Genomic DNA, 25,348 nt, shown 5'->3' with positions numbered 1-25,348 from the left:
TTTTTTGCATGTGGTTTATGAGTGTTGCTCTTCTGTTGATTCATAAAGACCTAGGCCAGGATTCAATGCAAGGCGTGTTATATGGCAGCACACTATAAACAGGTAATTTACACTTTTGCCGAAGTGCGCAATGTTTACTGTGAATGCAATCTCTGCAAACGTTGTTGCCTTGAAAATATGCATTGTCGGCTGTATACATCGCTGTGCTATAACGCGCCATGCATTTAATCCTGGTCCTATTCTCTGCTGTTCTTCTCTCTTTCAAGTTGAGACCATTTCGTTAAAGAAACATTATTCACACTATAAAGGTTGTTCTAAACTACAGCAAAGTACAAGGGCAGATCGTTGGGTTTATCCTCAGGGTGAACCGGCTACGGTTTGAGATTGAACAGGGCCTTTGGTCTCAGAGGTGTGATATCAGAGAGTTGAGAAGGACAGGGGGGCAGCCCAGGGGAGGGAGATTGGACCAAAGGCAGTGTTCTGCAGAGGATGACTTCAGCCTCCTTTGATGGGCACACAGTGTTTTGGGTTGTGCCCTGTCCATCAGTCGCTGGACATTTGTGCTGCTCCATTGATTTAGGTGGTGCCAGATGTCCTGCCAACACGCTGTGCCCGTAGACCAGGGATCATCAACTAGGTTCAGCGGCGGGCCAATTTATTTTCTTGAGAGGATGGACAGGGGGCCGGAACATAATTAACAATTTGTAGACTGCAAATTGGCCGCAAGATGTCCAAACAGATCTAATATTTGACTAAAACATTCATTTCAAATCTTCCTTACATTTGTATGCGATCACATATACAGTATCTCTCTTATGAGTGGGAATACTTTGGAACTGATTTCCAAAAATAAAATCACTTGAAGCTGATTTGCTGGTGTCCAACAAAAAAATAAAATACATAATTTTTTGTGGGGTTTTTTAGAACTTGGGGGCCAAATAAAATCACCCGCTCGCCAGTTGGGGTACCCTGCCGTAGACAATGCCTCCCCTCTGTCAGCTCCCGATGTAGCTGCCTGTTGTAGAGTCCCTCTTAGCATTGACCAACACACACTCTGCCTCTGAATATGGTTTCTTGAGTGTAAAGGCCAATGTTGCAGTCACAACATACAGAATATTTTTGCCTCTGAACATCTCCAGTGGTACTGGTTGTTCTAACTGAAACCCCTCCCTCAAGCTATCACATTGCCTCTAGATCAGGGGTAACTCTTACCCTACGAGGTCCGGACTACTACTGGTTTTCTGTTCTACCTGATAATTAATTGCACCCACCTGGTGTCCCAGGTCTAAATCAGTCCCTGATTAGAGGGGAAGAATGAAAAAAAGCATGAACTGGCTTCGAGGTCCAGAATTAAGTTTGAGGGCTCTAGATTGTGTGTTTGGGGTTTTCTACTGGGGGGTTTTCTGAGGGAAAACGCTTAGGGTGGCCTTTGACTTGGGATTACAATGCTATCATGTGGTCAACATCGCTGGGTCAGAGGAAATGACTAGAGCCTCATCTCGCCATCAGCTAGCCTAGCCCTGACTCTCTTCAGAACAACCAGACAACTACACCAAGGTTCGGGGATCACTGGCAAATGTGATAGATTGTAATGATATGATACAGTAAGTAGGCTTAACCAACACAGTTTGCCTTGTGGTTAGTGTCTGCCCAGAGATTGGAAGGTTAGGGGTTCAGTCCTCGGTGGAGTCATACTTACAACTCAAAATGTCACAAGTTTGCTTGCCGTCCTTGCTGTCCTCCAGTGATACTTGTTGATGTATTTGTCCCCTGCATAGTTTTCATATCAGATTTCATTTAGAAAATACTCTGCTTTTTTTTCATCCCAATACTTCAAAGTGTCTCATACACTTTGACACTCACCAGTGAAAACAGGGACAAGGATATCGTCCACGTTTTGAATCAAACACATACTGTAATTTGTTTTCATTCAGGATTGCCATGTGGCTACAGTCGGTGCAGTACTGAAGCTTTCTGCTCAATAAACTAGGAGGATTTTCATAGCAAAACTATGCTCTTAGATCCCTCAGCCCTAGGGAGGTCAGCATTGCTACCATTACAGAGGCTAAATGGGTTTAGCGGTAAGTGCTAATGCTTTTTGGATAGAATGGAGTCCGATAATGAACCACTTCTAACTGGAATCCGAGATCAACACCCTGCTTCAGTGCTATCATATGGCCAAGATAGAGCTTCGAGTTCAACAATCTCCATCTCCCAGCCGAATAAATCGATTTCTGTCCCACCCTCTCGATATCCATTTGCCTACTGATTCAATTGGCTGGAGAGCTGTGTGTGATATCACCTGAAGAAGATAGCAACGCTCACCTCACAACTCCTCACCTCTTTCTTTAGTTTCATCTCTCCTCTCTCGGTCTCATCCCTCCATCTCACCATTATTCTCCAGTGTGGCTGTCGGGGCGTCATGGAGGGTGGTGATGGAGCACAGGCAGAGAAGATAGAGAAGATGGGTACTAACCCTGGTGTTGACGTGTCGGTGATGGATGTGGGGTGGCAGGAGACAGCCATTACCCAGCAGCCGGCAGAGTGAGTAGCCTCTAGCTAGCACTTGATGTTTGGTTTCTTCTCTAAGGACAGAGAGTGAGAACAACCCTACTTTCTTCAGTCTGTTTTCTCACTAGATGCTGGTTCCAAGCAAAGCTAATATTTAGGAGTAGAAATTGAGTGTTGAAGGACCTCATTGGTCATTATGGATGTACTGTACAGCAAGTATTGGTTCCATTCCTAATGTTGTAATGTCAGAAATAGTTTGGACCTAAATAACTGTTTGTCATCCACCAAACCATCAAACCTTTTGAATCTCAAAGTATTGTTGTGAAAGTTTTGTCCTCTGATTACCTGCTGTTGTTGCTACTTTTAAACACAAGTCCCTGACTTGATCCTGCTGGCTTAGCTAACTTCTCCCAGGGTGTCACTTTCTAAATCTCGGATGGGGGGGACCATCCTCCTCAGTGAATTTCATAACAATAGTGAAACATTAAAAAAGTTATCCTTTTTAGATAAAACTATACTAAATATATTCACGTCACCAAATAATTGATTAAAACACACTGTTTTGCAATGCAGGTCTACAGTATCCTCAGCAGCACTCTGTAGGGTAGCACCATGGTGTAGCCGGAGGACAGCTAGCTTCTGTCCTCCTCTGGGTACATAGACTTCAATACCAAACCTAAGAGGCTCATGGTTCTCACCCCCTTCAATAGACTTACACAGTAATTATGACAACTTCCGGAGGACGTCCTCCAACCTATCAGAGCTCTTGTAGCATGAACTGACATGTTGTCCACCCAATCAAAGGATCAGAGAATGAATCTAGTACTGAAAGCATAAGCTACAGCTAGCTAGCACTGCAGTGCAGTGCATCAAATGTGGTGAGTAGTTGACTCAAAGAGAGAGAAAGACAATAGTTGAACAGTTTTGAACTAATTAATTTCTTCCAAAATTAAGGAGAAGCAAGCGAGAGAGAGAACTAGCTATATTTGGCTGTATTTTTTTAAACTTTCACTTAGCTAGCAAATGCAGCTAGCTAGTTTAGCCTATTCAAACACCCGGCTCAAACAGAGAGGGATGCTATGTTAGCTAGCTGGCTATGGTTATCCAACACTGGAACTCTTCCAAGTCAAGGTAAGCTTTTAGTTTTATTAATTTATTGCCACCGGGGCCCGCCGGTGTAACTGACTGTACACTGTACTGCATGATTGTAGTGGGTTTACTAACTCGTTAGTTCTAGTTAACTATGACATGACAACGATGTAGGCTTTGTGTAGCGGTTAGTGGTCATGATATGAAGGTTTGTCTTGGAAAGGTTTTTTCACCTGGTCACAGACAGCTGATGTGTTGTGCACTGAAGTCCACAAGTGAAGGGAAAAGGTGAGAGGAGGAGAGGGCGTAGATAGTTGTGAGAAGGAATTATATACAACGAGCAAAGTGATCATGCTGTTTTTATGTGGCTGCTATTAAGTTAACTGTGTTTGCATGTGATCGGGGTGTATTCATTCTGCCAGAAGCAAACAAAACGAAACAGGGATAAACATACCTGAATTTGTCCAATAGAAACTCTAATTTGCAACTGTTGGACTAATGATTACATCCTAGATCAGCTAAATGCAGACAAGGGTGTGCAAGGCGGTATTGAATTTGTAACTGTCTGTCACCTTGATTACTAAAAATGATCTCGACCTGTGCACCTACGTTTGTAAACTTTTATCAACAGGCTAGGTTGTAGCAACCTCATGATGGGTACAGGGAAAATTAGATTATCATGTAGTAGCCTAAACCTATCCACGTTACATTGAACTAGGTGAATGGAATATGAATGACAGTCATCCAATTTGCTGTAATAGAAATAAGTCCATGCTCATAAAAAAAAGAATCATCCTCCCTCATCTTAAACTGCACTGACCGCCACTGGATGTGATATGTCCCTGAATAGTCGATACTGATCCAGTCTACTTTTTTTGTGTTTTTACTACTAAATTCCATTATAAAATACTTAGATTATTCTTTAGTATTATGGTAGTGATGGAGAGCATACTGAGTTGGGTGTAAGTATGGATATTGGGATAGAATGTAAGAGTTAAGGTTTGGCAGAGTCAAGCAACAACAATCGGGACATATAACATGATTTGAGAGCTATTAACGCTATACATCGAAAAGATGTCTCGCCAACTACACATAGTTTTGTAGTGTAAAGTAACGGATCTGGCGTCAAAATCTGACTTAGGAATCAGATTCCCAAGCCACCTCTGTAGGTAGTCCTGGATACTTCTACACCATATGCCCCCCTTATTGGGTAAAGCAAGGAGAGAAGAGCAACAATCAACCGTCACTCAACATCCTGCTCTACATTCCACCTCCAACGCCAATGTTTATTCATTTCATCTCGCTTTAATCACTCTTCACCCCACACCGGGCGCCAGTGATCATCATTAGAGGAGGCGTGTCCGAGCGTAGCCGCACGCCACGGGGGTTTAGATAGCCCATACATCACGGCGCGCTCTGTATTCGTCCACGTACGCCCCACTGCCCCATGGGAGGTCCCCACTCAGTCCTACTGCGACAGGAAAGCTGATATAGGGTAACGCGTTTGGCGTCGTTGAGTATAATACCGTATTTCATTGGACTCCTGATTTGACTATTTGTCATCCCTCTGACAGGTTATGACATGAAGCAGTGAGAAGGTGGTTTTAAATGTAAAGTGCATACAGTTTAAAGTGCTCTTTGGAAACAGAGGGAGAATAGGGATTGCAAATTCCTCTGGGTAAAAGTGAAGATGTCAATTTGTTCTGTTTACATCACAATGGTGTATTCATTTCAAAACGTGTTGACACAAAGCTTTCAAGAGATGTCTGTGAAGCACATTGCCGATCAAATTTGAACAACAACCTTTTTGGTTGTAGTCACCACCTTGCCACCACTGCTTATGATCGACAAGTACAGTAATTATTGACCCCTGAATGTCAAATGTCATACAACGATGGATTGTGTGAATGCAGTACACATATAGCTCCTTCAGAGCTCTGATAAATGGGGTCGATTCAACCATTGATCTCTCTTATCCTTTCAAAGTCTACCCTTATTGCAGTAATTCGCCCCACGCATGCTCACTGTCCATAACCTTGTAGCAGTCTTATCCTCTTCCTCCCACTACTCTTTCCCTCTCTCTTTCCCTCTCTTTCACTCACTCACCCCTTGTCCCACTCTTATGCTCTCCCAATCCCCCCTCTCTCTCTCTCTCTCTCTCTCTCTCTCTCTCTCTCTCTCTCTCTCTCTCATTCTGCACACTCATTCACTCTCTCTGAATTTCCTTGTCTTGTATCCAATGCTGAAACAGATCATGTGACGGAGCAGTATTCATTAAAGCCCTGGGTGGAGATAAAAGATGACTCTCTCTCTCTCTCTGGCTCTGTGTCTAAACCACAGCACAAGGAAACAGTTAATGTTCTTGCACTGTATTTAAAGTCTAAAGAGGTTACAGTGGTCAGGAGAGTTTAAAACTGATTGGGCCATCTGGAATGTGCCTGTGCCCGCAGCTGGCTGGGATGAGCCAGGTGAAGCGCTCCCACTCTCTCTCTCTCTCTCTCTCTCTCTCCAGATGTGTCTGTGGAGAGATACCGCCCCGCCTCACACCGCGCCCCTAACTTAATAGTTCCCCCTGACTCCCACCTAAGCCCTCCCAACGCAGCAGAGCCCCACCAGCTCTCACACAAACCGCACATTTTCTCAATCATACCCGTGCATTTGTTTTCCAGCACTTTTCGACATCCGTTGTAATTACTTAATCTCCCTCTTGGGCTCAAGCGGAGTGATTTTTCTGCTGTTGTTGTTTTGAATGTGACATGGCCTTTTGACCAGCCCTGAGGATCAGGGTATAGAAGCTGAGAGTGCTGCAGGATGATACTCTGAGTCATGAGGTAAGGATACATCTTTACTTGGAGTGAGGGATTTATGCTCTTTATTGATGTGAAAATGTGTGTGTATGTGTGTGTCTCTGTCTGTCTGGTTGTGTTCGAGACTGGAGAAAATCAAGAGTGGAGCAAATCGAGTCTGAGTCAAGACCGAGACGATATTAATGTAGCTTAAAAGGAGTGTTGATATTTGGCCTGGCCAAGCGGTTTTATGCGCTGACTGAATTGGAACTGATAATTATGAGTTATTGTACTCCACTGGTCTCGGCTGGTCTCAGGAAGAAATTAGTAGTCCTCATTGTCCAAGACCGAGTCAAGACTGAGTAAAAATGTATCCGACACCAAGACAAGACCTAGACAATAAGTGGTCTGGAGACCTAGAGCACTGCTGTCTGTGTGTGCATTTCTGTGAATGTGTGCCTCTGCACACGCAGGTCGGTCTCGCCCCCCTTCCGGGTCTTGGTCTTGACTTGGACTCGATTTTCTCCGGTCTTGAACCAGCATGTCTTAATGAGCTACAATGTATAGTAATTCTGGCTTGCGGGCGTAGGCAACACTTAATCACATCTAACATGTCACAAAGGTTAATTTGCCAATTAACCTGGGTGTAATCTACAAGCCTTTTTTGCCAGAAACTACCGGAGATTACATTTTAAATGAGGTGTGTAACTCAGATAATTAATGCAACAAACTTGGTCACATCCGTAGGCCACATCCTCTCATTAAACATTGTGTGCTTATAAAATATGGAGCAATTATTAAAAAAGAAAACAGTTTATTTCTGTAATGAAACAGCGGGTTCATAGCTCCTCCGGGTGTACTGTCTTTAGTTCCAGCTGAACCAACAACCCATTACCTTCCATAGAGATGGTAATTCATCTTTTAATTGGTTTTATATAACATTAATATTACATGAATACTGTCAGATCTGTGTCCTGTACACCAAATCAGGAGTAAGTTACATGCATGTTCTTTGAAACCATTTTGGAGGTAGTTATTTTCAGATAAAGGGCACAGTCATGGGCACTATCTTACTCTGAAGTAAAATCCATATACCTTTGACTATGTCTGCATGTAAATATTGATAAACGGTTCATGGATAGATGAGCAGACGGTTTGAGCTTGGTTAGTTTCAATGTTTCTGCATGTTGTCCATACTGTAGGGCTATCCTCTAGGTCTATGACATGTAGCAGAGTTCTCTCAGTTACCTTGTCTGTATTATACCTATATTAGCCTGCTGTTCTCCACACACACACACACACACACACACCATTCAATCTTGTTGTTTGTATGTCATGGGAAAAAAATGGGGCTTCTACCTCAGTGGTGATCCCGCCCCAGAGTCCTGTGGCAGGTCACATGACCAGATGAGTTCTGGTTGGAGCACTACATCCTGATGGATAGCATGCTATAGAATTCTGGCCTGTGCTCATTGGCTTTAAAAAAAATAATAATCTCAAGATGATGTCATGCAGCAGCAATGTCAGAGAGTAGAGAAACCTGCATGTATGACATTTGCTATAGACTGATTCGCTAACCTAGCATTTTAGATTAGAGGCAGTCAGCTTACTGCAGAGATGCCCAGCATCTGTCCCCTTAAGACAAAGCCCTTTACTACGCAGGAGCAGAGATCATCATACACACAGTGCCACCCACCATGCCATCACATCAAATTAGCATGGGCCATGAACTACAGTATGTTAATAATACTGTGTTAATGTTATCTACTCAACATGTGAGTCACATAAGAGTGAGGAGTACTTTGAGAAGTTAAAATAGATGTACTTTTTGACCCTGTTGGAATGAAGATCTGAACAATTAATGATAAATCGAGTGTTGATTGGTCAAGTCATTTAGGTTGCTGAGCGAGATATAGGCCAATCAGGCGAAATCAGGAAGTGCATTCCCAAGCCAAGCCACATAATGTAAAGTAGGCTCATGGTTAAAATAAGTGGATAAAAAATAAATAGCTTTTACTTACTAGACTCTTCATCTTGTTTTTCCTAGTAAACTGACAGTTACGTAAGGGCCTAGCGATTCCAGATGGATGCTGCCTGCCACAGACTAGAGGCACAGCAATCTGGTGAACAGTCAATGCGGCGTGTTGCATGGGGCACCGCTGAGCTGCGTTAAATGAGAGCTTTGCTCAGTGGGAGTGGTATTAAGCTACAGGGTCCATATGCAGGGTACTGATGTTCAGTCATCCTAGTTCACAGATCACAGTTTAGCTGCGGTTGACTGATGCTGTGTTGATCTTTTCACATGCAGATTTGTTTTAATTGGTTTTATACCGTTAGCAATAGCTGAAAATAGCCAACCAATTTAGTTGTTTTTCTCTTGTTCCTGGAGGTTTCAAATGGTCAATACAGTATGACCTATGCTTGATTATTTTAGGTACTGCGTGTGGGAGGGAGTCAGCGATAAAAAAGAATTGACACCCTAACTGTGAAACCAGTTATCCAGTCGTCGAGACACCTCTGGCATATTCAGGGTTAATAATACTGGCATCAGACAGCTGTCTCTAACTGCCGCTCCTGTCTCTGCCTCTGGTAGCGGAACGGTAGCGGATTTGGAGTGTGCTGGCTGGCACACATCTGTTCATGAATTGATCCTCTCCCGGTTTGTGTCGATCTCCCCATCCACACTCCCAACGTTCTCTCTCTCTCTCTCTCTTTTTATTGCTCTCTCTCTCTCTCTCGCTCTCTCTATCTCTCTCTATCTCTTTAAGCACTGGCCTGGAATGTGATGATGTTGTGTCATTATTCAGGGTGGGGGAGGCTGTCTCCCCAAGGGCACTGGCCCCTAACTCGCACAGCATGACACTGTGAGTGTTTCTGAATGTGTGTGAGTGTGTGTGTGTGTGTTGAACGTTTATCCTGGCTAGCCCAGATGCCCAGGCTAAATCCATCACCAGCGGTGCTGCGCAGCGAATGCTAAGCTGGAACATTTGGCACTGAGCTGAGGAGCAATACGGAGGGAGGTGAACAAAAAACACACACAGTTTTTCTCACAAACACCAGGCAGTGGAGGAAGTGGATTTTCAGAGGGACTCTCAGGGAAAGGCACAGGAGCACTTTCCCCTCTAAGCCTTTAGCGGGCTGGAGTGACCGTCCGTCCATCTGAAGGGATGGAACTGTGCGATGATGAACTGGGGGTATTCACCGTCATCCAGTAAGTACTGTACTCTGGTCTGTCTGCTTCACAGACATGCGTTGTTGTCCTCCATTATGCCTTGAATGATCTTTGTCCAACTACTGTCTTGTTTGAACTACTAGGTAGAGTAATGGGGAGGTTTTTAGGCCCTCTGAGGATGTGTGGCAGTGGAGACCAAACTGTCGTGCTGTATTCAGTGGAAGTATAATTGTTTTTCCTCCCGTTACAGAAAATACACATGATATCACGTGGAAAATCACGTTTCACATGAAATTTCACATGTGAAATCCTGTAAAAACGTGTTTTTAGAAATGTTTCACGTGCAGTTTCATGTTGCTTTACATGTTGTCAAATGTTATCACATTAACTTCATATAAGATCACAGGTTATCACAGGAAAACATGTGTTTTTGGAACACTTCACCTATTCACATGTGAAATTCATGTGGTTTTTCCGTACGGGTCTTCCCAAAATGTCAGGTTGTTGGGTTGGATAGTGAGCCTTCTGTTGCCTGTGTCAAGATGGAGAATGTTCTGTTTTAGCCTTGAGTTGGATCTCATAGTGTTGCTGAGCTTTGAGAAAGATCGCAGCAGTATTCCACATGCTTTAGGTACACGTCTTGAGAAAACAAACCAGCAAACTAAAACATTCAAAAACCTCAACCTCAACTGTCTCGAACCTCAGTCGATCTTTGAATGCCTTGTTAATCAAACTAATTAACAATCCACAAACCAATTTGCAATCCTTAGGAAGGCAGCATATTTTCCAATGTACTGTGGTGTATCGATATTTGATATCTGAGCGTTAACAGTCAGCATGGGGTACAATCCAAACCCTCAGTAGTCAATATCTCCCATACCAACAGTAGGACTTTTAAAAGCTTGTTTAGAGCTATGCAGTGGCCATCATTACCCAAAACACTCAGTGCAGGATTGTTGTTGCATGGCATGTTGCGCAAGCGAGCTGGTCTGATGGTAATTTCATATGTCATTGCGCTTTTCCTGAACTGCATTATAAGTGGCTAATATTGATCAATGACACTGTCCATGCAGGCAGATGGACACATGCCTTTCCTATTGGAAACTGAAAGTAAATGATAGGAACTGTCATGGAGTCTCATGTAGCTCCGAGGGACTACATACTAAAAGAAAGGAAGGTATTCTCAAGTAGAAGCTTAATAGTATGTAGTGTGAGGGGTGTTTTATAAAATTCTTAATTTGAATGTACCGTATTTTCCGCACTATAAGCCGCACTGGACTATAAGCCGCATGTGTTTTAATGTTTAATTACCATATGTAAGGGTTCGTGCACTGAGGGGATTGTCGGGAAAGAGACAAACTGTCTCACTCTCGTAATGTCTGTCTGTCTTGCTCTCGTTCTGTCTCTCGTTCTGTCTCTAGTACCACTCTCGGTTCCACTTTTACTTTTGCGCGCTACCTGTCTCACTCTTTTCCGGCCTCCAGCTTTTCCTGCTGGAGCCCGCCGCTTAAAGGTGTGGGGCGCGGACCGGTCATAGAGCCCATAGAGTTAAAGTTGGTGGACTGTAACCTGTAAAATCCATAGATTTAGGAGGTCTTCTAGTGGCCGTTAGCTGTAAAAATCCATAGATTAGCCGCACCGTTTAATAAACCGCAGGGTCGAAAAAAGGCGCGGCTTATAGTCCGAAAATTACGGTAGTAGTTATGTTAAGGTTTTGGTTACGTTGTTTTAAGGATAAAGATGAGTTGGACACCTACCACAACCTATCGCAACATTGCAGGATACAGAAACACAGATGCTCTCTTCACCTAAGCCAGAGAGTAACAATGGCATTAAAGTGTGTCAGTCCAACCTTGCTTCTTTTTTGGTTATTCAATTAAATAAGAAATCTCCTTCACTTTTTTTTTTTTTACCCAGGCTTGAACATCTTGAATTAATTGTATGCCGAGCTGCCACGGTACCACTAACCAGCATTTCCCAAACTGTTCCAGTTAGCCATGGTTATGTAACTGCCAGCTGAAAAGTACCAGTGGCCTGGCCCAGTGAGACACAGGTGCCGGCCCGCGTAGATGGAAACAGAGAAGTCTGAGCCTTTTGGGTAAAACACTGGGATAAATCCTGTATGGAAACATGTGCACATTCTCAGCAATTACGTAAGACACAGTAGTCAAAACCACAAGACTTGACGGCTTTGTAATTACTGTGCACACTTTTGTGATTACATCATGGCATTAGGGTTTAGCCCGCTCATCGGAAGCATGGACAGGTTACAGGGTCAGGGTTGTGTTGGCTTGGGTTCAGAGGGGCAGCAGTTTTGAGTTAGATTTACAGTGAAGTCACAGGTAGGATTATGGTTCCTCACATTGTTTTGATAAGAAACCAGTTGGTTTTGTTTACTGTAAGGGTGATGTCACAATGTATAAATCGCTCGCTTTGCATCTCAAAGCAGGGCTTCAAATTTGGAGCCAAAATGTAAGGGCATATGACATTAAAGATTTTCTCTGAAAAGTGAATAACACTCTTAACACTACTTTATGTTTGTGTTGGTGAGCATGTATATGAATCACTTTAGAATTAACATTTGATCAATTTGTAAAAACCATGTCTCCAAAGGTAATTGTATTTATGAAACATAAATTGGCAATGTCTAAAGACTTATCTTTGTCAATGAAGGGATCAAATAGAAATATATGAATATACTGTAGATTATTGGAATAATGCCACACCTTTCTCCCTCTATTCAATCATAACCAGTGACATATTTTGATTTTCAAGAACATTATTCTTGTGACATGTGGATACATCCGGTAGGATTGTGACTATAGGTTACATAATACAGGACAGACCAGTGTTCTTGATCACATGACTTTGAAAAAGAGATTGCGAGATCGCACATCGTTGTGGAGGATTACAACGATTGGGTGAAGGGTCACTCCCCATGAAACATGTGGCCTAGAAACCAGATAAATGAAATGCGCGTGTGGGTATTGGAATTGTTAGTGAGGATATTTTAAAGGTGTGTGAGGGCAATCACCAGCCAATGCTCTTTGTTTTTTCACTCCCCTCTACCATTGGTAGTTTCAACAGGAAATACAGATATGTGATGACACATTGATAACTCCTAAAAATTGATTGATAATTGATCGTAAAACGTGTCTTTAAAACATGTGTTATACAGGAGGGCATTCAATAGACCCAACTGTTCAGTGCTGTCTCCAGACACGTGTATGTCTCCACAGAGCTGGCAGGCATCTATAGTGCTACATCCTGCATCCCGTAATCCCATGTCTGTCCGGCTCTGGAGCCTGGTGCATTATGGGATCCTGCTTTAGATGTCGCTGGGCCAGGCCGGCGGCCAAAGCGGTCAAGGCCGATTGGTTTACACCGCAGAGGCTTCGACTCTGAACACGGTCAGCGTCTCTTTACCTCTAACTCCTCCCCCTGTTTGTGAATCGTCATGGTGTCTGGACCTGACGAGGTTAAAACTGCTGACCTCACATTGACCATGCTGACCACTGAATCACTAGGGAGTGCAGACTCTCGCAGAACTGTCAATACTATAGACCTGGCTTACACAGACAGGCTGGGTTCATGTTAGCCCGCTTGTCGCTTGTTAGCATGGAACACTTGTGGTTTTCTGCCCTACTGAGCTTTTTAGCACAGTTTTGCCTGTGCTAATCCAAAAGCTAACAGGGACGAGATACTGTTTTCTTTCTGGTGTGACGGCTGTATGTTTGACATAGCGAAAGTAATTTCAACATGGTGATTGCTGTGGGCAATGGGAAGGTGTTGGGAACATCTGACTCACTCATCATGCCCCAAAAAGAGAAGCGTTCCAGAGTTCATATGCCACAACAAATATTAAGTAGCCCCTAAAATGGCAGTTTTCCTAAACAAAAAAACAGCATCTCTATATACGTCACCAACAACATTATCATTTTAGAAGTGTGGCATTAGACAAATACACGATGTACTCGCCTACATCCCCGTAACACTGTGTACTCTCATCAGCCAATCATAGTCTTCTCAGTCCCTCATGGACGCAATAAGAGCGCCATTACAGTTCCTGTGATAAATAGGAAATAGAACAGATTCAGATTAATGAGGTTGGGTGAACACTGTATCCACACAATGGCAAGCAGATGGGTTCCTGTGTCCCGTGATAATAATCTGACAGTAAGAGGGTGTTTAGCATCCATGTCAGCCTCACATGGAGTCAATAGCATAAATGGGTCTACAACTCACGCTAGGTGGGGATTTACAGTGTCCATCTACAAAAGGCTCCTGATGTTTGCAAACTGTCAGAGATCTTTTCATAAGGCAGAGCAGACCATGTTTAGTCTGGTTCTCACACAACATATCATGGATAATATGGCCTCATTTCCCACCAATAAACCACACCAAAGGTTCAACTCCTGCATTTCTGTGGTTTTGTTGCCCTTACCTTTCTGATCCAGCTACTCCACAGCTGTTTTCAGTGTGTTTCAATGTGCAACCTGGCCACTTTTTAGTGTATAATGAATGGATCAGGATAGATAAGAGGAACATGTTCAAATACTAGCATGCTGAACTCTTCTCTGGCTCAAAAATAAGGTGTTTTGTTGGGGTTGTAGTTCAATTCATCGCTATCAAATGGGTCCAGCATAAATCTGTCCTTGACTAAGATTTGAATAAACACATCAAAACATTGTTTGGAGAACCAGCCCCTGGTGTAGAATGCAAAATGAAGTGCTCTGAAGTGGAGAGCTGACATGCAGAGAGAGCACCGCCAACTGGCTCTGAATACAGAGGATGTTTTTTTTTTTTACAGAATTACAATGTCTGACATTCAGATTCTGGTCTGGGGTCAGCATGTAGGGAGAGTGTCCACATGTTTGGTCTGGCATTGGTCTGACATACAGCAGGTCTAGATTCAGTATTTAGGGAATGTCAGTATGCGCACACATCTCAGAGTCTGTGTGTGTCCATGCATTTTGAATTAGTGTGTGTGTGTGTTCATGCTTCCATGCTTGCGTCCGTGTGTGAGCATGTGTGTGTGTGTGTGTGTGTGTGTGCATGTGCGAGCATGTGTGTGTTTGCGTGTGTCCCTACTTGCATGCATGGCTGTGTACCTGTGTATGTGTACCCTCTCTTCCTCTGCAGTGGTTCTGAATCTGGGGTGGCAAACAGACTGTGACCCTCTCATCCAGACTGTGAAGCGGCGATAAATGTCTGTGGCTCTGTGACTCTGTAGTATCTAAACGTGCCACATGGAGCTCCGCTATTGATGAGGCCATTTAGCATTCTGACAGCAACCGCACGTCACTGTTCTACACTCCTCGCTGTCACAGACCGCATGAGTCAGGGGAGAGAGAGAGAAGGCCCTGAATGCCAGTTATCCATTACTTTCCCTTCAAGAGGGAAATTCACAAAGTTATAGCCTTCGCTTGACTATACTGCAAGTCAGGATCAAAAGCTTTTCATTCCCTGCAGGTATAATTTATTGATGTGCATTTGCTTGAATAGAGAGATTAGAGAGATGAAAGTTATTCTTTCTTTCAAGACAGTAGAGTTTTTCATGTTATGATGTGTTTGGACTATCAATCCACAGAGAGTTAGACAAGAGGCCATAACTGGTACTGAAACATAACAGTATTACAGTATAGCCTATTTCTGGAGTGTTTTGTAACTTGAAATGGTCTCATTCCTTCCATTAGACAGCCTTGGTAGTGTTTACCGTATTCACAGAGCTCTGGACACAAATATATGAGCATATTTCTGTGCTCAGAAAGAGGTAATGGCATACATGACCCTTTATAGTCACAGGCCTATTCTTGAACCCAATCTACATTATATTACAGTAAAGTTGCTGACTGGTCAGATTCTGTTATGTCAAAGGCATGTGAGTTGGTCTTGAATAGGGCATCAGATCTCCCACATTAACAATGTTGCAGCATACATGTGTCCACAGGTACAGTGGCTTGCGAAAGTATTCACCCCCTTGGCATTTTTCCTATTTTGTTGCCTGACAACCTGGAATTAAAACTGCTTTTTGGGGTGTTTGGATCATTTGATTGATACAACATGCCTACCACTTTGAAGATGCAAAATATTTTTTATTGTGAAACAAACAAGAAATAAGACAAAGAAACAGAACACTACAGCGTGCATAACTATTCCCCCCCCAAAGTCAATACTTTGTAGAGACACCTTTTGCAGCAATTACAGCTGCAAGTCTCTTGGGGTATGTCTCTATAAGCTTGGCACATCTAGCCACTGGGATTTTTGCCCATTCTTCAATGCAAAACTGCTCCAGCTCCTTCAAGTTGGATGGGTTCCGCTGGTGTACAGCAATCTTTAAGTCATACAACAGATTCTCAATTGGATTGAGGTCTGGGCTTTGACTAGGCCATTCCAAGACATTTAAACGTTTCCCCTTAAACCACTCAAATGTTGCTTTAGCAGTATGCTTAGGGTCATTGTCCTACTGGAAGGTGAACCTCCGTCCAAGTCTCAAATCTCTGGAAGACTGAAACAGGTTTCCCTCAAGAATTTCCCTGTATTTAGCGCCATCCATCATTCCTTCAATTCTGACCACTTTCCCAGTCCCTGTCGATGAAATCATCCCCACAGCATGATGCTGCCACCACCATGCTTCACTTTGGGGATGGTGTTCTCAGGGTGATGAGAGGTGTTGGGTTTGTGCCAGACATAGCGTTTACCTTAATGGCCAAAAAGCTCAATTCTGACCAGATTACCTTCTTCCATATGTTTGGGGAGTCTCCCACATGCCTTTTGGCGAACACCAAACATGTTTGCTTATTTTTTTCTTTAAGCAATGTCTTTTTTCTGGCCACTCTTCCGTAAAGCCCAGCTCTGCGGAGTGTACAGCTTAAAGTGGTCCTATGGACAGATACTCCAATCTCTGCTGTGGAGCTTTGCAGCTCCTTCAGGGTTATCTTTGGTCTTTGTTGCCTCTCTGATTTAATGTCCTCCTTGCCTGGTCCGTGAGTTTTGGTGGGCGGCCCTCTCTTGGCAGGTTTGTTGTGGTGCCATATTCTTTCAATTTTTTAATAATGGATTTAATGGTGCTCTGTGGGATGTTCAAAGTTTCGGATATTTTTTTATAACCCAACCCTGATCTGTACTTCTCCAAAACTTTGTCCCTGACCTGTTTGGAGAGCTCCTTGGTCTTCATGATGCCGCTTGCTTGGTGGTACCCCTTGCTTAGTGGTGTTGCAGACTCTGGGGCCTTTCAGAACAGGTGTATACAGTGAGGGGGGAAAAGTATTTGATCCCCTGCTGATTTTGTACGTTTGCCCAATGACAAAGACATGATCAGTCTATCATTTTAATGGTAGGTTTATTTGAACAGTGAGAGACAGAATAACAACAACAAAAATCCAGAAAAAATCATGTCAAAAATGTTATCAATTGATTTGCATTTTAATTAGGGAAATAAGTATTTGACCCCTCTGCAAAACATGACTCAGTACTTGGTGGCAAAACCCTTGTTGGCAATCACAGAGGTCAGACGTTTCTTGTAGTTGGCCACCAGGTTTGCACACATCTCAGGAGGGATTTTGTCCCACTCCTCTTTGCAGATCTTCTCCAAGTCATTAAGGTTTCGAGGCTGACGTTTGGCAACTCGAACCTTCAGCTCCCTCCACAGATTTTCTATGGGATTAAGGTCTGGAGACTGGTTAGGCCACTCCAGGACCTTAATGTGCCTCTTCTTGAGCCACTCCTTTGTTGCCTTGGCCGTGTGTTTTGGGTCATTGTCATGCTGGAATACCCATCCACAACCCATTTTCAATGCCCTGGCTGAGGGAAGGAGGTTCTCACCCAAGATTTGACGGTACATGGCCCCGTCCATCGTCCCTTTGATGCGGTGAAGTTGTCATGTCCCCTTAGCAGAAAAACACCCCTAAAGCATAATGTTTCCACCTCCATGGTTGACGGTGGGGATGGTGTTCTTGGGGTCATAGGCAGCATTCCTCCTCCTCCAAACACGGCGAGTTGAGTTGATGCCAAAGAGCTCCATTTTGGTCTCTTCTGACCACAACACTTTCACCCAGTTCTCCTCTGAATCATTCAGATGTTCATTGGCAAACTTTAGACGGGCCTGTATATGTGCTTTCTTGAGCAGGGGGACCTTGCGGGCGCTGCAGGATTTCAGTCCTTCACGGTGTAGTGTGTTACCAATTGTTTTCTTGGTGACTATGGTCCCAGCTGCCTTGAGATCATTGACAAGATCCTCCCGTGTAGTTCTGGGCTGATTCCTCACCGTTCTCATGATCATTGCAACTCCACGAGGTGAGATCTTGCATGGAGCCCCAGGACGAGGGAGATTGACAGTTCTTTTGTGTTTCTTCCATTTGCGAACAATCGCACCAACTGGTGTCACCTTCTCACCAAGCTGCTTGGCGATGGTCTTGTAGCCCATTCCAGCCTTGTGTAGGTCTACAATCTTGTCCCTGACATCCTTGGAGAGCTCTTTGGTCTTGGCCATGGTGGAGAGTTTGGAATCTGATTGATTGATTGCTTCTGTGGACAGGTGTCTTTTATACAGGTAACAAGCTGAGATTAGGAGCACTCCCTTTAAGAGTGCGCTCCTAATCTCAGCTCGTTACCTGTATAAAAGACACCTGGGAGCCAGAAATCTTTCTGATTAAGAGGGGGTCAAATACTTATTTCCCTCATTAAAATGCTAATCAATTTATAACATTTTTTAAATGCGTTTTTCTGTATTTTTGTTGTTGTTATTCTGTCTCTCACTGTTCAAATAAACCTACCATTAAAAGTATAGACTGATCATTTCTTTGTCAGTGGGCAAACGTACAAAATCAGCAGGGGATCAAATACTTTTTTCCCTCACTGTATATACTGAGATCATGTGACAGATCATGTGACACAACAGGTGGACTTTATTTAACAAATTATGTGACTTCTGGAGGTAATTGGTTGCACCAGATCTTATTTAGGGGCTTCATAGCAAAAAGGGTGAATACATATGCACGCACCACTTTTCCGTGATTAATTTTTTTAGAATTTTTTTCAACAAGTTATTTTTTTCATTTCACTTCACCAATTTGGACTATTTTGTGTATGTCCATTACATGACATCCAAATAAAAATCAATTTAAATTACAGGTTGTAATGCAACAAAATAGGAAAAACGCCAAGGGGGATGAATACTTTTGCAAGGCACTGTACAATCATCGGTTGGGCCAGGTGGAAATGGACGTGCAGGAAACCCGTCCAGAGCCTTATCCATTTGTGCCCTGGTGTAAACATCCTCACCAGACACAAAATTGGTAGCTAGCTAGTTGGAGCTTGCGGAGGATATTTTCAATGAGTGTATTTCGCAAATTAGTGTGTGTTATTTTTATGCGCCATGACAGCTAACGTTAGCATTACAAGCTTTCAACCACTGACTGGCTGTGGCTATAATAAGTCTAGCTATCTGCGTCCGCATTGTGTCTGTCTCTGTCATGTTTTCAAGGGGATTATTTTTCAAGAGCACAATTCCCGCTCTAATTTTAAATCCCGCCTACCCAAACTCATGATTTGTTGGGAGTTGTCTTTCTGAAGAGCACCCTCCCCATGATTTTTTTTTATATCCCATTAAGAAGTGGTCCTTCTCCTTATATCTGTCAGGGGACCAGAGAATCACTGCAGCACTGTTTGGATCCCCCCCCACCCTCTCTATTTCTCTCTCCCCCTCTCTCCCTCTCCCTCTCTATCTCCCTTCCTCCCTCCATCCCTCCATCTCTCTGTAGGGAATGGCTGCATTGTTGTCTGGGGGATTAGGCAGCAGGCTTCCTGATAAGGAGAGAAAAATTGCTGCTTGGATTACGGGAGGTGGGGAGTGCAAATCTAGGATCTTATTGGTTAGACAGGACACAGAAGGCAGACATCCACTTTATCCCTAATAATTACAGCAGGGTCTTCAGAGAAGCCAGAAAAAAGGGTTCCAAAAGGGTTCTTTGGCTGCCCCCATAGTAGAACCCTTTTTGGTTCCAGGTAGAACTCTTTTTGGTTCCAGGCAGAACCGTCTGTGGAAAGGGTTCTACATTGAACCCAAAAGGGTTCTTCAAAGGGTACTCCTATGGGGACAGCCGAATAACCGTTTTAGGTTCTAGATAGCACCTACCATAGCCGCACCCTCAGCACCCCATGAACAATTATTTATGTATTCACAAAAGTAGTGCACTAGGCCTTCAGTAGTCCTGTATTAGCGGACTGATATAGCCGTCTGTAGTAACCCCCACCCCCAAACATCTTCCCACGGCTTTGACTACTACTACTACCACTACTATGACTACTAAAAAGGGCTTTATAAATACATTTGATTGATTGACTACTAATGTAGCCTGGTCGCAGATCTGTTTGTGCTGTCTTGCCAACTTCTACAGTCATTGTCATGCCAAACATTTTGCTATTCACACAGTCACCCAAACAGATCTGGGCCCAGGCTACTAATACAGCTGCTGCTACTACTTTGGTGGGCTTAGCTGTATAGTCGTTCTGGAAGACATTCTAAATCATTTGAAGTGTATTGTTACTATAAGGTTTAGAAAGCAAAGCAGTTACTCCAATACACTATCTATTATGTACTGTTGATGATCCAACACCAAAGAAACCAGTTAGTTAATGGAAAATTGGTACTACACAGTGCCCATCGCAGTTCCACTGTGTAGAGTTAGTCTGTGTCCCAAATAGCACCCTATTCCCAATGTAGTGCACTACTTTTGACTAGGGCCCATAGGTCTCTGGTCAAAAGTAGTGCACTATATAGGGAATTGGGTGCCATTTGGGACCTACAGTACAAAGTGTACAGGACACTTCAGTATAAATCACATAATGTTCCAAATAAAGCTCATTAATCATAAGATGGAGAGATATGTGATATGTACGCTAGGTGAGAGAGCGCTGCCAGACAGTCATGTAAGAGCAGAGACAAGGCGTCACTGATGATGAATTAGCCACATGATGTTGTGTTGATTCCTTTGTTAACATTCATTATCAGCACTGCTCTTTAATTAAATGCCACTATAAAGTCACACCCTGTAGGATGGTCATACTGTACCATCCAAAGAGTGGACCACCAACAATGTTGCAAATGCATCCCCCATGATATTTTCACTTGCAAATAGACCTTGACAACAAAAACATGATATGTTCATCAGTGGTGTAAAGTACTTAAGTAAAAATACTTTAAAGTACTACTTAAGTAGTTGTTTTGGGTATCTGTACTTTACTTTACTATTTATATTCTTGACAACTTTTACTTTTACTTCACTACATTCCTAAAGGAAATATTGTACTTTTTACTCCATACATTTTCCCTGACAACCCAAAGTACTCGTTACATTTTGAATGCTTAGCAGGACAGGAAAATTGTGAAATTCACGCACTTATCAAGAGAAAACGTGGTAATCCCTACTGCCTCTGATCTGGCGGACTCACTAAACACAAATGCATATTTTGTAAATAATGTCTGAGTGTTGGAGTGTGCCCTGGCTATCCGTAAATTTAAAAAACAAGAAAATGGTGCCGTCTGCTTTGCTTAATATAAGGAATTTGAAATGATTTATACTTTTACTTCTACTTTTGATACTTAAGTATATTTTAGCAATTACATTTACTTGTGATACTTAAGTATATTTAAAACCAAATACTTCTAGACTTTTACACAAGTAGTATTTTACTGGGTGACTTTGACTTTTACTTGAGTAACTTTCTATTAAGGTATCTATACTTTTACTCGAGTTTGACAATTAGGTACTTTTTTCCACCACTGGTATTCATACATTATATTATATTTCCTTTAATTGAAACGACTGGAAAGATTACAGACTGTGTCTTTAAATGTGATTTTCAATACACCCATTTGGAGGAAGAAGAACTGACAGACTATGCATAAAATGCAGGAGATTGGGCGTTGTTACGTAATACTGTAGAAGTGAATCAATCTAACACAGGCCTCTGTCAATCGCATGAGACACAATTACAAAGTCATCCTAATCAAACAATAGATGTCTCCTAAAGAAATGTTCCAAGTCTCTTTGGCATTTCAATACCCCCATGAAAAAAAGATTAACAAAAGGAACATTATTTGTTGCGGCTGACGTACTACAGTATTTGAATAGTTCATCTTGTGGTAGTTATTTTATCACTCATATTATTGAATTATATTACAATCAATGTGTGGCTATCTGACCTAGGACTGTATCCTCAAAACGTCTGAGAGTAGGACTGCTGATTTAGGATCAGGTTCATATAATGTTATTCATTATGACATCAAATGTGAAACTGATCCTAGATCAGTTTCACATCTGAGAGGCTGTGTTCATTTGTATCGCTATAACCTTCCTGCACATCATAGGACATCTGCAGGTTCAGCTTTTACTGCTACAACTACATACTGTGTGTCTGAACTGATATAATTCATAGTGCTATATAACCTTGCATGCATATTGCAGGAGACCTACAAGAACATCCAGGTCTTACAACTCCATCTAACTCTTTTCACAGGCCCATAGCCGTTTCACCTTGTGTTCAGTTTACACCATTCTGGACCATTCCTTGGGTCACAAGGAGAATACCAAAGCAAAATGCTAATGTCATTTTTAATAAAACACACAGTCTCCCGTTGTGACCTTGGGTATATTGGTTTCCCCCCCGTGGACAGTGTAGCCAATCACGTCTTCCTTATCTCCCTGCAATACAAAGCATCATTGACTTTATATCTAGACGAGCACCGCTGAGCACGTCCCTTGGCCCTATACGGTTTAGAATCAGTGCAGGTGGTCTATTAAACCCAAGCCCAGGGCTTAGTGCTAGAAGGTCTCTTGTGTCTTGTGTAACTTTGATGTAGAGGCTCTTGGCTTCCTGTATGGATGGATTCTTTGGTTCTCAGAAGTTCCAATAGCTGAGTTGACTTTCATGGCATGCTTATGGTATATGGCAGGGGCGCAACTTTGGTTTTAGAAATGGGGGGGGGGCCATATTATTTTATATCCAGTTTCTATAAACACTCCAAACAGCCTACCCGACCGCTCGGAGGCATCCGCATGGTCCTAAAGCACAACGTTGCCTTGTTTTGTATCACATTCCAATGATAAAACTGGGGGGACAGTGAAAGTTGTGCCCCTGGCATATGGTCTCTAAATATGCTTTGTGTCTGAATCCCTCCCATTCAACACAGAAAAGATAATCAAGAAGAATGTTGAACCTCTTGGAATCTACTTGACACTCTTGGTGTTGCCTATGTTTGAAAACATAGGAACAGGCTAGAGATGAGAGAAAGAGTTTCACGCTTCAGGCTCCTCTTTGAGATGGGTTGTCATGGCGACCCCTGCAGACAGCGCTCAAACACAGGTAGAGCTCTTTAGGAAACGCCGGGGTCCTCATAAAAAATGGATGTGACAGAAAATAACCTCCCTCTCCCACATCAAAGCTGTCTTCTCCACTGCCTGACTTAAAGCGCTGTTTAATTCAGCTTCCCGACACTGTTTTTAGAAAAGGGACGCTCCGTTCTTAGGGTGCCTTTGATTCACGGGGTGATGCAGAGAACGGCATAGAACGTTGAGCCATCAACCTCCATGGGATGAACGAAGGGTTCTGCAGCATTGTTTCCAGGAGCAGAGTTCAAAGTTCAGCAAGTGCTTGGACCTCTTGGCGTAACAAACCACGGACACTTCCTATGAAGTCACTTTGACCATAGACTCACTATAGACTCCAATACAGGTGTGGGTATCAGTTTGACTTTGTTGAAAGTAACCCCAGGTCAAAACAAGGTATACAGGTCTGAGATCAGGTTGAACATGTTAAGAATATACACTGACCCCAGGACAGTGGTGGGTGTGTGTTCTGGTGCTGAGGAGATGAGCTGTGTAAAGGAGCCGCTAATATAACTGACACATTAAGGGCAGACCTGAACCTGTGCATCTCAGAGTAGGAGTCCTGATCTAGGATCAGTTATGTCTTTTAGATCGTAATGAATAAGATGACATGGACAGCGGGGACATGTTCAGCCCTCTGAGACGCTTCATGAATACTGACCCTGAATTCTACCTAGGGGTGAAAGTAGAATCAAATTCACATAGACATGTGAGTTAGAGATCTGTCATTCTCATTGAAAGCAAGTCTAAGAAGCGGTAGATCTGTTCTATGTGCGCTCTTTCTATGCTTCCCGTTCTTAAGTTTAGGTTTTGTGCACTTCAAACAGCTGAAAATACAATAGTTTTGGTTATGGAAGATATATTTCACAGCGGTTTAGATGGTACAATGATTCTCTACGCTATACTTGCTTGTTTTGTCACATAAACTGAAATTAGGCAAACTATTAGAATTTAAGCAACCAGGAAATAGAGGAGCAATTTCTGCATAGTGCATCTTTAAAAATAAAATGATGGGCTTAATAATGGAATCACACATAGAATCCCTATTAATTTAATGAAAAGCTGTGAAAAGATCCAAAATGTTTCTGATTAGTATTTCAGTTCATCTTGGAAGCATACTTTGATGTGGTTGAAAATGAAATACTGTAATATTTTATGTCGTTGAAAGAAATTGCACGTTTAGGCTACACAACAGGTCCCTAAGCGCGCATTCTCAATCTCTTAAGATGCTCAAATAAATAAATAATGTTTCTCCACTCCTGTTCCCGAGACAAAATTAACATTTGGTTCTAATTCTGCCACAGTTAATATTATAATAGGCTACATGTGAGGCCTACAGTCAGTGTCCAGACATTTACTATTCCAACTATTAGGCTACTTCAATTCCAGCATCCATAAAGTGCCATTTGATAAATGCAAAGAGACCACTTACAAAACAACAAAAAGTGTTATGAATGACATTCAGTGATTGTCATTCATTAGACCTACACAAGTCTTCTAACCTGAATTGATGCGTACACTGCTGCGGTCTCGGTGGAGCGTATTCCACAAGTTTTCAAGTCTATTCGCTCATTTTTCAAGTTTTAATTATTGTGATAGGCTCATGTTTTACCTGTATGGGTTACCCCACTATTTATTTTGCCTGTACGCCATACGGGACTGTTCCATGCAACAATGTCAATGATTTTACTGAGTTACTGTCCATATAAGGAAATCAGTCAATTGAAATAAATTCATTAGGCTCTAATCTATATTTCACATGACTGGGCAGGGGCGCAGCCAGGTGCAGGGCATCCAGCCAATCAGAATGAGTTTTTTTCCCGCAAAAGGCCTTTATTACAGACAGATATACTCCTCAGTTTCATCAGCTGTCCGGGTGGCTGGTCTCAGACGATCCCGCTGGTGAAGAAGCCGGATGTGGAGGTCCTGGGCTGGCGTGGTTACACGTGGTTTGCTGTTGAGAGGCCGGTTGGATTCTCTAAAACGATGTTGGAGGTGGCTCATGGTAGAGAAATTAACATTACATTCTCTGGCAACAGTTCTGGTGGACATTCCTGCAGTCAGCATGCCAATTGCACACTCCCTAAAAACTTAAGACATCTGTGGCATTGTGTTTTGTGACAAAACTGCACATTTTAGAGTGGCCTTTATTGTTTCCAGTACAAGTGATTCTGTGTAATAATCATGTTGTTTAATCAGCTTCTTGATATGTCATATTGTCAGGTGGATGGATTATAACTTCGCAAAGGAGAAATGCTCACTAACAGGGATGTAAACAAATTTGTGCACAAACATTTGAGAGAAATAAGCTTTTTGTGTTTTTTTTATTTAACCTTTATTTAACTAGGCAAGTCAGTTAAGAACAAATTCTTATTTACAATGACTGCCGACCAAAAGGCAAA

The 25,348-nt window shown here is 42.7% G+C and overlaps 1 protein-coding gene across 2 annotated transcripts in view; it reads left to right on the top strand.

Annotated features, from left to right (window-relative positions):
* The first annotated feature begins 9,361 nt into the window (after window positions 1-9,361).
* The window catches only part of LOC121535966 (FERM and PDZ domain-containing protein 4-like), a 52,356-nt gene continuing 36,369 nt past the window's right edge, over window positions 9,362-25,348 (top strand). For both annotated transcript variants that reach the window (XM_045209263.1, XM_041843207.2), the window contains exon 1: window positions 9,362-9,597. In XM_045209263.1, coding sequence (XP_045065198.1) covers window positions 9,567-9,597 — 31 coding nt within the window. In that variant the 5' untranslated portion in view covers window positions 9,362-9,566. The remainder of the gene's footprint in view (window positions 9,598-25,348) is intronic.

This window comes from Coregonus clupeaformis, chromosome 29 (assembly GCF_020615455.1).
Source record: "Coregonus clupeaformis isolate EN_2021a chromosome 29, ASM2061545v1, whole genome shotgun sequence".
Lineage (NCBI taxonomy): Eukaryota > Metazoa > Chordata > Actinopteri > Salmoniformes > Salmonidae > Coregonus > Coregonus clupeaformis.
Note: the sequence above shows the minus strand (reverse complement) of the source record. Positions and strands in the feature narration are given on the sequence as shown.